This window comes from Rattus norvegicus, chromosome 3 (assembly GCF_021556685.1).
Source record: "Rattus norvegicus strain SHRSP/BbbUtx chromosome 3, alternate assembly SHRSP_T2T, whole genome shotgun sequence".
Taxonomy (NCBI): domain Eukaryota; kingdom Metazoa; phylum Chordata; class Mammalia; order Rodentia; family Muridae; genus Rattus; species Rattus norvegicus.
The window spans coordinates 154,355,076-154,367,308 of record NC_141536.1 but is presented as its reverse complement, the minus strand read 5'-3'; the positions used below and the strand labels follow the sequence as shown (position 1 = coordinate 154,367,308).

At 49.9% G+C, this 12,233-nt stretch overlaps 1 protein-coding gene across 55 annotated transcripts in view; it reads left to right on the top strand.

The window, feature by feature from the left end:
- Zmynd8 (zinc finger, MYND-type containing 8) overlaps positions 1-12,233 on the top strand; it is a 100,635-nt gene that overhangs the window by 47,505 nt on the left and 40,897 nt on the right. For 53 of the 55 annotated variants that reach the window (NM_001431538.1, NM_001431537.1, NM_001431536.1 and 50 more), the window contains 5 exon segments: positions 860-952; positions 2,057-2,144; positions 3,766-3,821; positions 5,873-5,950; positions 7,326-7,441. In NM_001431538.1, coding sequence (NP_001418467.1) covers positions 860-952; positions 2,057-2,144; positions 3,766-3,821; positions 5,873-5,950; positions 7,326-7,441 — 431 coding nt within the window. 55 annotated transcript variants of the gene reach the window in all.

The following is a 12,233-nucleotide window of genomic DNA, read 5'->3' as shown; positions in this document are numbered from 1 at the left end:
GAACAAGTACTCTTAACCACCAAGCCAGTATCTCTTCTAACCATCCATCCATCCACCTACCCATCCATCCATCCATCCATCCATCCATCCATCCATCCATCCATCCATCCATCCCAATGCAGGGTTTCTTCATGAAGCCTTGATTGTCCTGGAACTAGCTCTGTATACCAGGCTGGCCTCAGACTCAGAGTTCTACCTGCCTTTGCCTCCCGAGTGCTGGGATTTAAGGCTTGTGCCGCTATGCCAGGCCAGCACCAGGCATTTTTAAATTATAGAGTAAATACCCACCACCCACACCAACCAGTCGTTGCCCCTCGATCTGATGCCTTCAGTGGATCAAGATCAAAATTCAATCAGTCTGGCTTCTTTGTTTGTTTTTGTTTTTGTTTTTTTTCCGGATCTGAGGACTGAACCCAGGGCCTTGTGCTTGCTAGGCAAGCGCTCTACCACTGAGCTAAATCCCCAACCCCCAGTCTGGCTTCTTGAGAGAGGAATAGAATCTCACTCCGCAGATTCCCCCACCAGGTCACACCCAGTGCTCACACTTCCGGGGAACGCTTATCAGCATCATTTCCCCCTCCAGTCAGTTTGTGCTAGGGTGTGGACTACTGTCCTAGCGGTCAGCCATGTGCTGACTGTCAGTGTTAATGAAAGAAGGCAGAGGATATAATGAAAACAAATAAAACCAGACACGCCCGGGCCCGGGACACTCTGGAAGAGCAGAATTAGAAGGCGTGTGTCACCTTGAGCTTCTCGAGGTTGTCCTGTGAGAGTGTCTGGTTCTCGGCATCCTCTGCTGCCCGTGCCTGGCCTTCGGGGTGGTGATGGCTTTTTGCCTGTGCGTGTCTCTCTCTTACAGACGGACGCATTCCAGAAGCCCGTTCCGTTGGAACAGCACCCCGACTATGCAGAGTATATTTTCCATCCCATGGATCTTTGCACGTTGGAAAAGGTTGGCCTCTTCCCCAGAGCCAGGCTGTAGTAGCACAGGCTTGCTCATTCCTTCCCCTGCTCTAGCTCCAGATGGATTATTCTAGACATCATCGGATAGAGCTCTCAGTGTTCCGTGCCCTTCCTCTATGACCTTCTCTGGGTAGGGGTGGGGTCTCAGGATTGTTGAAATCCTGGGCGGTGTTCTTAACGGATATCCTAGCTTCTGATAATTAGTGATTTGACTGATTGGCGTCTCACTTCCTCCTCTTTCTGAGGTGATAATGATGGCTTCAGGAAGGAGGAAGAGACGATGACATGTTTGGAAACCTTGAAGGGGCTTCCTCGACCGGCCCAGCAGGCTGTTGCTTGAATGCCCGAAGGTGGTTTTAAGAGTCTGTGCTAACCTTCTGTGATGAGTGATTGCACTTATAACACTTGGATGGAGCACCTCTTTTTGTGCAGGTTTCCCAAAGCAGGAGCTGAATATGTATTTGGAATACATCTGTGAAGGGCTGGGGCTGGGGCTGGCCCAGCCTGTGCAGGGCCCTGTCTGTGATTCCTGATTCTGAAAGGAAACAAAAGCCTCCATAAAGAGGAACACGATGTCATAGCGTCTGCATCGCTAATCCCCACCCCAAAAGCAGTAGATCTCATCTGCTTTGGAAAATTGCCCAGACCTTTCGATATGCAGGGAAGAGAAAGCATTAAATAAACAGCACGGTTGGATCCTAGCTTCAGACTGGGATGAGGTGTCTTCACGGTGTCCTACCTCAGTTTCTCCTTCCGTCAAACCTCATTGGCTTTTGTGCGATGCCTGTGATACCAGGGTGACTTTATTATTAGCGAGTGATGTTCAGCCATATGAAATGTGCCCTTCACTGGGTGAGGCTGCTGGATGAATGACAGCGTTTTCAAGCTGAGAATGCTCAGAACCCTGTGATAACTCTGAGTGAGCGTTTTATAGGGCTATAGATCTTGAACCTAATAGCATCCTGGGAAATGAGTCAGAGAGTGCCGATTAATTCGGCAGATGGCTCCTGTGAAAGGTGCCGGGACCCAGGTGTTAGCGCTTCTGCCTATATAGACTTCGATGGTCATAATGTTCTCTGGCTTCTCCTCCCAGAATGCAAAAAAGAAGATGTATGGCTGTACGGAAGCCTTCCTGGCTGATGCCAAGTGGATCCTGCACAACTGCATTATTTATAATGGGGGTGAGTAGCCCCGAGCCTCCCAAGGAGGAAGGTGTGCCTCAAGCATGGCGGTCTCCTGCCCTTCGTTAAACCGTAGGTTTGAAGGGCTAGAGAGATGGCTCTACAGGAGAAGCATATGCTGCTCTTCTGGACAGCATGGGTTTGGTTCCCAGGACCATGTTGGGTCTTCCAATACTGCCTGTAACTCCCGGATCCCCATAGCCTTCGTCGACTCTTCTGTCCTCTGTAGCTACACTTGGCCCCTCCCCCACATATAATGTATAAGAGTCTTAATAATAAAATCAGATTTAGGTGACTGGGAAAATCTTGAGTTGCCATTTCCCGAGCCTGTGTAAAGGGCAGGTGTCACAGCACCTGCTGTCACCCCAGTGTTGGGAAGGTAGAGGCAGGGGAGTGTTGTCCCCTGCTCTCCGATGAGTGAGCTGCAGGCTCTGCCTCAAACACACGAAGAGAGCACCGGAGACAGGCCTGATAGAGAGCTCTGGTTATTAGAATTTACAAAAGGGAGTGGGCTCAGGTGGAGGAGCAGGCATTCCAGCCAAGATGGCCGGGGCGTGGGCTGGATGGAGGATGGGAAATGTCCCTAAGTCTGCAGAGGCCACCATTACAGGTTCCTTCCTGTGCTATTATGTTTAGTTAGTTGCCATAGCTGTGTGTTATGTGTAGGTACAGGTGAGTGCATAGTCCATGAGCGCATATTCCTGTGGGTGCATGCATGTGGAGGCGTGGGCATGCACACACACGTGTGTGTGTGTGTGTGTGTGCACGTGCATGTGCTCACGTGTGCACGCGTGTGTACATGTGTGTGCACACGAGTGTTCATGGGTGTGTGTACATGTTTACAGGTGTGCGTGTGTGCACGTGTGTACATGCGTGTGTGCATGTGTGTATACATGTTTATTTATGTGTGTGTGTGTGTGTGTGTGTGTGTGTGTGCGAGGCTTGAGGTCAACCTCAGAAACCTTCCACCTTGGTTTCTGGTTGTTTTGTGAGAATGTGTCGATCAGGTTGGAGCTGGCCCGTTAGGCTAGAATGGCTAGCCATTGAGTCCGTATCACTTTACTGATGGAACTGTCTCTTCAGCCCAGCAAATTTACAGTTTCTGAAAATGGCTATCAGGACCAAAAAGACCGTAGCCCTTTGGCCCTCCTGACCTCAAGGGAGAAAGGCTTGGCATTGGATCTTTGCCAGATGCTCAGCTCACTAGCTAAGAGTCCTGGTAGAGGCAGGGAGTCCGGATTTTGACTCAGTCACTAAGTCAGTGACAACCATCTCAACCCGTTTTCCTCTTCGGTTTCCGGTGGAATCTTAGGGACGCAGCAGTCATTCTTCCTGGTGTGGTGCTCTGGAATTACAGGGTTAAGTAAGGCTCCTCTCTGCTAATTATAGCCTTTAGAATGTCAGAGCACTTGGGAAGTAACTTATCTAGGGAATCCCACACCAGCTACTCAGTTGCAAAATGCTGGCAAAGCTTGGTTCTTGATAGACTAGCTTTAACCTTTAAATGCTGAATCGTGGTGGTGGTGGGGGCGAGTTAAAAAAATAGCTAATGTGTGTGTAATCCTGAGGCAGGCCGGGCACTGTTTGCCTGTGAAATAATCCCTCTTTCTTATTCCCTTAGGAAACCACAAGTTGACGCAAATAGCAAAGGTTGTCATCAAGATCTGTGAGCACGAGGTAGGCGATTCCGGGCTCTCCTGTGGGTGGCTCCCAGAGGCCGGGCACCCCAGGGGTAGCTGCAGTGACTTTTGTGTGCACTGTGTTCTGTGTGCACGGCATCATGTCTCTAAGCAACATGAAAGCAGGAAAGAGGGGACCTCAATGTTGTAGGAACCCCTCAGTTCCGCAGTGAAGATGGAAGTGATCTTTAGTCTGAAGTCGTGGCCAAGTGCAGGGAATTCTGTCCCTCATCAGCCCCTCAGCTTTGACCTTGGCCCCCATAGCTGAGACTGAGTCAGACGCTGATGTCGTCATTCCCAAAGGAAGGCTCCATCTCTTCCTCTTTCTTCCTTTGTTTTCTCTCTTTCTTTCTTTCTTTCTTCCTTCCTTCCTTCCTTCCTTCCTTTCTTTCTTTCTTTTTTTCTTTCTTTCTTTCTTTCTTTCTTCTCTCTCTCTTTCTTATTGAAAATAGGGTCTTATTCTATACACCCTTGACTAGCCTTGAACTTGCAGCGTTAAGTTGTGCTGGCCTCTGTTGTAGTGCCGGGAGGAGAGGTGTACATCATTATGCTGCCACTCCTACCACTGGCCATGCTGGCTTTTTTTCCCCTCCTCTCTCCCTTCTTGATTGTGTGGTTCTGAGGCATGAAATTCCCCGATAACAACGTGACATGATGTCAAGAGATTGGACGTTTCCACTAGTTGGTGGCAATTTTCTGACTGCTTCCAGGGTAGCCATGGCAATGTGGACACCAACCTGGGGTGCGACTATACTGCACTCTGTGTCCTTCCAGCACAGGAAGTGCCAATCTTTGCAGAAGACTCATTTGTTCGTTTGTTCGTCTGTCCATCTGTCCATCCATGCATGCATATGAGAGTGTACAACTGCCTGAATTCTCCTAGGGCAAGTCTCCTAGAACTGGAGTTACATGTGCTTTTAAGCTTCCTGAGGTGGGTGCTGGGAACTGAACCCAGGTTGCCTGCAGGAGCACAGCCGGTGTGTTTAACCCCTGAACCACCTCTCTAGCTCGTCTAAATTTAAAAAGTGTGCGTCTGTGTGTTCCCTGCCTGTGATCAGGGGACAGTAACGTTTCACTGTTGTTTCTGGCCATATTGCGTCGGCAGCAAGTGACACACCGGTCACTATTACCCTTTGGAAGGGTCGCACAGTGCTCCCTCCCACTTCACAGTCCCAGTTACGCTGGCTCAGGGGGATGGGTAGGGCACGCGTGCGGGCTATCGGATGAAGATGTAGCAGATCACCTGCTACGTTCACGGGCCCCGCATGGCACCAGGAGGCGGAGAGCAGTGTAAGACCACCAATACCGGGGAAATAATGGTTGTTAGGTGTGTTGAGGAGACACACAGGCTTTGGAGATCCACTGCCTGAGTTCAATTCCTTGCATGACCTCTCTGCCGCTGTAGTCTCTTGGTAAGATATTTGAATTTTTAGGGCTCCATCCCTTTCAGTGGTACTTAAAAATAAGATGACCGTGATCTGACCTTGCCCCACGTGTGGGGAGTAAATAATTTCTCAGGCACGGAAAGTGTAGGTTTGGTCGTGTTAAGGTCTGACTACGGGTGCCACAGGACATCTCAGTATGCTAAGGTTATGGAGTTAGCTACTGTGTGGTTCACCGTCCTCCACTCCCCATGAAGTGGTGCAGATCCAAAGTCATGAGCAGCTTTTTCTGAAGCCTCTGGCTTGTGAGTAGTAAATTCTGACCTGGTGAGGCCATTGGTTGGTTCTGAGCTGTGCTGTCCACCTCTCTGAATATCATCGTTAAAGGGAGCGGGACAGTCTGGTTGTCATTAGTCGCGGGGAACAAAAATACTAGGCATACTGAGTGTGTACAGCTTGTGAACTCGGGTCTCGGCACTTGGGAGGCCAGGGTGCTCTCTGCCTGCCCCATAATACACAAGAAGAACTGAAAGAGGAAAATCTGACTTTGAAATAAAAGTAAAAGCAGGCAAAAATGTCAGGGATTTTAGTAGGGCTGCAGGATGGGGGCCCTTTGCGGCTCCCCACACTAATGTTTTGATTTATTTTTTTTTTCTTTGCCTTTCAGATGAATGAAATTGAAGTATGCCCAGAATGTTATCTCGCAGCTTGCCAGAAACGAGACAACTGGTTCTGTGAGCCCTGTGTAAGTTGGATCCGGTTCTTTTGTTTCACTTTTGGCAACTCTGGTGCCACTGGTGGCTATACCAAGATGGCCCTGTCCGGGCGATTTACGAGATGAGATTGGGAAGCTTTAATAGAAGTTGTTCCGCAAAAGTCAGGGCGGAGAGGAACTAATTGGGCTTGGTTAAGCCTCTTGGGCTGAACTGTTTGGTTCCAGAGTTAAGTGTCCGGGTAACTGGGGTGGACTCAAAAAGAGGGATTGTGACAAGTGGGGTGCAGATCACAGGATGTGTCAGAACCAAGTCTTGCAGTTCTCTGTGTCATTTTAAAATCCGGTTGGTTCCTGTTTTAAAGACCTTTGGACACACATCCCTGGAGGACTGTCTGTCCCTCCAGAGAGGTCATTGGTTTACCGAAGTGCAAAGCCACCCTGGTAAACTCCAGCATTGTTGGCCATAGACCAGAACCAGTCTGTTTTAAGCAGTGGCTCTCGGCCTTCCCAATGCTGTGAGCCTTTAACGCAGGTCCTCATGCAGTGGCGGGGGACCACTAGCCGTAAAAATGTTTTGCTGCTACTTCATAGCTGTAATTTTGCTACTGTTATGAATCATAATGCAAAGGTCTGTGTTCCCCATTAGTATTATGTGGGCGTAGACCCACAGGTTGAGAACCACTCTTTTACAGAGTTCAGTGTCATGGTGTAGGGTGAGGGAGTCTCCACGTTTTGTACAAACTTAGGACGAAGTGGGTGTTGGCTGTTTCTGTGGTGCCTAAAGACATGAATTTTCCTGGTCACCCAAGCCCTAAGCCTGATTCGCTCTTTCAGTTTTAAGCCACATGTCGGCTGTGTCCAGGCTGCACACCTGCCCGGGAACACCTTGCTTGCAGCTGTCTTCTTTCCATGCGTGGCTTATGTCCTGTTTTGCCTTCTAATTACTGTGATAAACAGCGAGGCCAGCAGTAGCCTGCGGAGGAAAGGGTTTATTTCACCTTCTAGCTTATATAGTCCCTCATCCAAGGACGTTAAGTTATGACAGGACCAGAAGCCCTGGGGGAGAGCTGCTCGCTCACCTTCTTGCTCCCCAAAGCCTGTGCCACTTGCTTTGTAATACACCTCGGGACCACACGCCCACCAGTGTCTTAGACCCACCCACAGCAGTCGTCAATCAAGGAAATGCCCCACAGATCTGTCTATAGGCCTGTCTGACAGAGAGGCCTTTTCTTTCCTGAGGTTCCCTCTTCCCCATGACCCTAGCTTGTGTCAAGTTGACAGAGGCCTAATGAATCAGCACAGGCTGTGTCCTTCCTGCCTCCCTGCGTTCAGATTATCTTTCAGACTTTAATGTGTGCCTTGCTGCCAAATGTAACGTCCACCCTGCATTTTGTTCTTCTTCCAGAGCAATCCGCACCCTTTGGTCTGGGCAAAACTTAAAGGATTCCCATTCTGGCCAGCGAAAGCTCTGAGGGACAAAGACGGACAGGTTGATGCCCGTTTCTTTGGACAACATGACAGGTGGGAGCTTTGAAATGGGCTGCAAGTGGGACCTTGGGTAATGACATCAAAGGGTAACGGAGGTGGAGGGGACTGTGTTGTTTTTAAAAGCGAATCCTACCTAGTGACCGTGGCTGTCGTTTTCATATGTGTTGCCTTAACAACCTGTGACCTTGCTATTGCACAGTGTTTTCTTGTCCTCTGCCAAGCTGGGTGAGGGGAGGCTCCAACCAGGTGCTTCAGGTGTGTTAGGAAGGAAGCTCGTTCTTGCCTCCATGGTTCTGTCAGTCACGATGCACTGTTTGATGTGTAGTTACTCATTTTGTTTCCCGGAGTAAATTAAACCTCAGGGCAGATTGCTTTTAAAAGTAATGCTTTCGGGGACCTGAGTTTCCCAGATTGCCCCTCAACGATGCTCTTAGCATTCAAAGGAGCCCCTCCCCCACCCGCTCTCTGTGTCTCTAAAGTGGGAAATGACAGGGGTGGGGGGATGATGTTTTGACAGACGTGAACCCTCCTCCCAGCCTCCTGGTTCCTTCCTGAACAGACCGAATGGAACTATGGAGTCTTTTCCAGCTAAGAGCAACTCCCTTTGCCTTTGGCGCCCCGTCTGCCTGCGAACAACAGGTCGTCGGAGACGCCGCTTAACATGTTTGCTTCCTGCAAGTTCCCTTATGGCTAAAGGAAGCAAAGATTCCTTGGGCGTGTGCCCCACCCCAGCATCTTGAGAGGATGTGTGAAGGCATAGGAGATAAAGTCGTACCACACAGAAAATAGATTTTTTTTTTTTACTGCTAATCCGCATCCGAATTAGTGTGCTCGCTTGCTTGCTGTGAAAGTGTGTGCTTGCCTTATGAATTAAAGAAAAAAAAAAAAAACAAAAAACCAAAACCCCTCAATATTAAAGAGATGGAGTTTCTTACAGAAATCCCAGCAGTTCCCCTGTCAGAACAGGTGGCAGGTCCTTGAGGCAGCATTGGCTTTGGTGGGGCCATCATAGTTTGATTTTTTTCACACACCACCCCCTTTGCAGGGGTGGGGTGGGGGTGGGAGGGGCTGGCTCATGTAGCCATAGCCGGTCCCAACTTGTTTTATATTAGAAGGTGACCTTGCACTGGAGTCGAGGACATACACCTGGACACCTGGTAGTCTGTTGTTGGGGTGGAACCCAGGCTTCCTGCAAGCTAGGCAAGCCCTCTAGCATGTGAGCTCTCCTGCCAGCTCTCCCAGCATTCCCCTCTCTGTCCTGGTGGAATTCATCCTGAATTTCAGCATTCCTTCAGTTAAAGGAATGTGCTCCCGCAGGCTTTTTCCCCACGATGCAGTGGAGCAAGCAGGCAGACACTTGTCTGAGTGAGCAAGTTTCCCTGCCTCCCATCTGTAGGAAATGCTTGGTGTGAAGACAGTGGTGGACCTAGCTAGAGGGAGGGGCAGAGGCTCTGGACAGGCTGTGCTGTAATTAGTGGTTTGAACTGGGTGCTCCAAGGAGAGGCAAGTTAAGAATTTGCTTTCTGCTTTTAGAGCAGGAGGGGCTGTCCGCTGGCTGTGCCTTAGACGTGTCTCCTCAGAGAGCACTTGAGGTGTCCACCATTTTAACGGGTTAAAATTCTCCTGTGGGGCGGCCCTCTGTGTGCATTTACCTACTGGGGCATACGTTAGGGTGTGGCACAATAGATGTCCCCGTTTACCAAATGGACCCTGACCCAGGAGCTCAGAATTCTGCTCCTTCTTCTGTGACCACCCTGCCTACCCCTGAAGGTTGCCTTGGGGACATGCAGGCCCCATAAACATTGCTTTCTCCAAATCCTCAGTGGATTCTTTTTGCTCTGAGGTGGGTTTCCTTTGAGCAAGGTGGCCCTATGTACACATTTAGATGTATAAATAGTCCAAGGTACCATGAGATCAACACTTTGGAGGGCCAAGGTATTCCGATCCCTGGGAAAAGTTGTGCACATTCTCCCCAGGGAAATGCTTTGGTTCTGGGTAAGCCCAGCTCTCCCTAGACAGGGTTTTTGGTTGGTGGTGCTTTTGTTTTTGTTTCCTCATTTTTGTTTTTGTTGTTTTTTCGTTTGTTTGTTTGTTAGTTTTTCTGTATAGCCTTAGCTATGGTGGACTTTTGTTTGAAACAGGGTCTCTCTGTTGTAGCCCTTACTGTTCTGGAACTCCCTACATAGACCAGGCTAGCCTCAAACTCTCAGAGATCCACCTGCGGCTGCCCACCCTGGGCCAGGATCAAAGGTGTGCGCTACCACACCTGGCCCTAGACGGTCTTTTTTTTTTTTTTTTTCTTTCCTTTTTTTTGGAGCTGGGGACCGAACCCAGGGCCTTGCGGTTGCTAGGCAAGTGCTCTACCACTGAGCTAAATCCCCAACCCCGGCCCTAGACAGTCTTAAGGTCAACCCAGGTGGGCTCATTTGCAGCCTGCTTCGCTAAGATGTGGTGAAACTGCTGATGTAGGGGCCCATGAGAGACAGAGAACAGACTCTTCAGTGGTTGGCACCAGAGGGGAAGTGTGGGCATGTGGTAGTGAGCTAGCTCAGGCTAAGAAACATCCCAGAACTGCCAACTTAGATCATCAGGTTGATCAGCCTGAGAATAAATCCATGGAAGCTTTAGCAGAGGTCATGGGAGGCTTGGCAGGCTCCCTCTTTAAGGGATTATTTTCTCGGTTTTAGATATATGTGCCCTTATCTAAAAATATAAGCACTCTTATGCTTAAGGAAAGTAAGTACCTGTTAGCCATCTTGTGCCAAGGAAAGTAAGTACCTGTTAGCCATCTTGTGCCGACTGTGTGAGTGAGCAGGTCTCATGGAGTAGCCAGGCTGCCTAGACTTGAGCTGGTGACCTCCTGCCTCAGCCTCCTTTACAGACATGCTGTCACCCTCTGAAGGAACTGCCTTCACTTCAGTCTAACTGCTGAGAAAACTGGGCCCCGGAATATAATGCTTTGCCCAGCATCCCTCTGGGGAGAGCCTGGGCACATGGCCGCTGCGGCCCCTCCCTCAGGCTTTCTGTGTCAACAAATATCTCATTCCCTTTTGAGGACACAGTGCTTATTCTTACTGAGGCCCCTTAAATGACTTGGGAACCAAGGGCTGGCTGGACAGTTAGGACCTTGAAACTATACCAGCCTAGAGTGGGTCAAGGGCCTTGAGCCTGTGGCCCTTGGCTGAGGGGAGGCTCTTGGTGCTGACGCACAGCTGTGGTCATTTGCTGGCTGGGGACCCGAGTGACTCTGGCCTCTTCCTTACCTAGCCCAGATCCCTGTCTCTGGTAGGTATTTGGTTTCTGCTCAGCTTTGGTGGGGTCCACCTGTCTGGATATAAGGGTCTTCAAGTCCCCGCAGAAGGCTGTCCCTAGCACACACAAGGAGGGGAGCTGCTCACTTATAGCACCCCGAGATCAGCTGTGTGCTTAGGGGTTCTCCTTGCAGCCAGGTTTCATGCTGAACTCGGCCTCTGCACAGACCTCCTTTCCTGTGGGCCATTTCTTCTTCAGATGTAGGAATTCAGTGCGCACTGGTGACACGGTGCAAAATGCTGTAGCTGAAACCCACTGTTTGTCTTCAAAGACCAGGAAGACTGGGCAGCCTAAGTAGGCACTTTGGACATAGCTGGGCAGATGGTTCTCTTATCGAAGCAAGATTATTCTCTCCCCCACCCCTCCCACATCCCATGGACTCATGCCAGGCTTTGGTTTGAGGTCCAGGAACCCTTAAACGTCTCCATAGAAAAGTTAGGAACTAAGTTGAGGCCGTAGAGTCGGGAGTGCACAATGAGCAAGGTGTTCTGGTGTCCCTTCTCCACAGGAGTGGTGCTGGGGGTGTTCTCAGTCGTTCCCGGGGTCATGCAGGTTGCCGGTACTGGAAAAGGCACCACTGTTGCTTTTGGTTTCTGGGTCTCTGCAAAACGTCCTGGGGTGTGGGGGTCGATGGAGGAGGACAGGCCTTCCCCGAAGTAGCAAGGTCTGTGGAGAGCGTGCACCCCAGAGCCAAAGTCTACTTAGTATCAAGAGTTTTCCGGGTGGTTACCCTCTCAAATGTTGCCACGTGTGTCCAGACAGTGAGGAGGCTGATGCAGGAGCACCCTGAGTTGCAGGCCAACCTAGACAACATAGTGAGATTCTGTCTCGAGTACGACTGAAGTGTTCGCCTGCATGTGCTGCCCAGCGAGATCCAGGAAACACACCCCTCCTCAGATGTGTCGTGGAGGACTGGGACTCTTTTCCTCACCCTGAAAGAGCAGGGAACTGAAGGAATTACCATTGTATTTACTTCTGCCATTTATATTCATTTAGTTACTCATCTCTGTGTGTGTGTGTGTGTGTGTGTGTGTGTGTTCGTGCACACGTGCGCGCTCATGCCTGCACACGCATGTGAGTGCCACTGCGCATGTGTGGGGGCCCAGGGACAACCTGAGGGAGGTGGCTCTCTCCACGTTGGCTTTGCCAGCGCAGGTCTCCAGGCTTGGCAGCTGCGGCTTCCCCTGCTGAGCCGGCTTCCCCTGCTGAGCCGTCCATTTGTTTCTGGGCGATTAAGATGGCTGAGTGTGTGGAACCCGCTCACATCTCTGGCTGAATTTTGTTGTTCGTGTGTGTTCTATCCTGAATACCTCTGTGAAGTGGATCATTCATTAACCATTCAAAACAAGTCAATTATTTAAAAAAAGGGAGGCCCCATATTTAAGAATCTTGGCAGGCACCCACCAGGCTAATTTGATTTGCATTAAGAAAATTAAAAAAGAAAAAAAAAGTAAACTACCTCGGAAATGACTGACGCTGACTCAGAGTGTCTCTCTTTCTCTCTCTCTTGCCA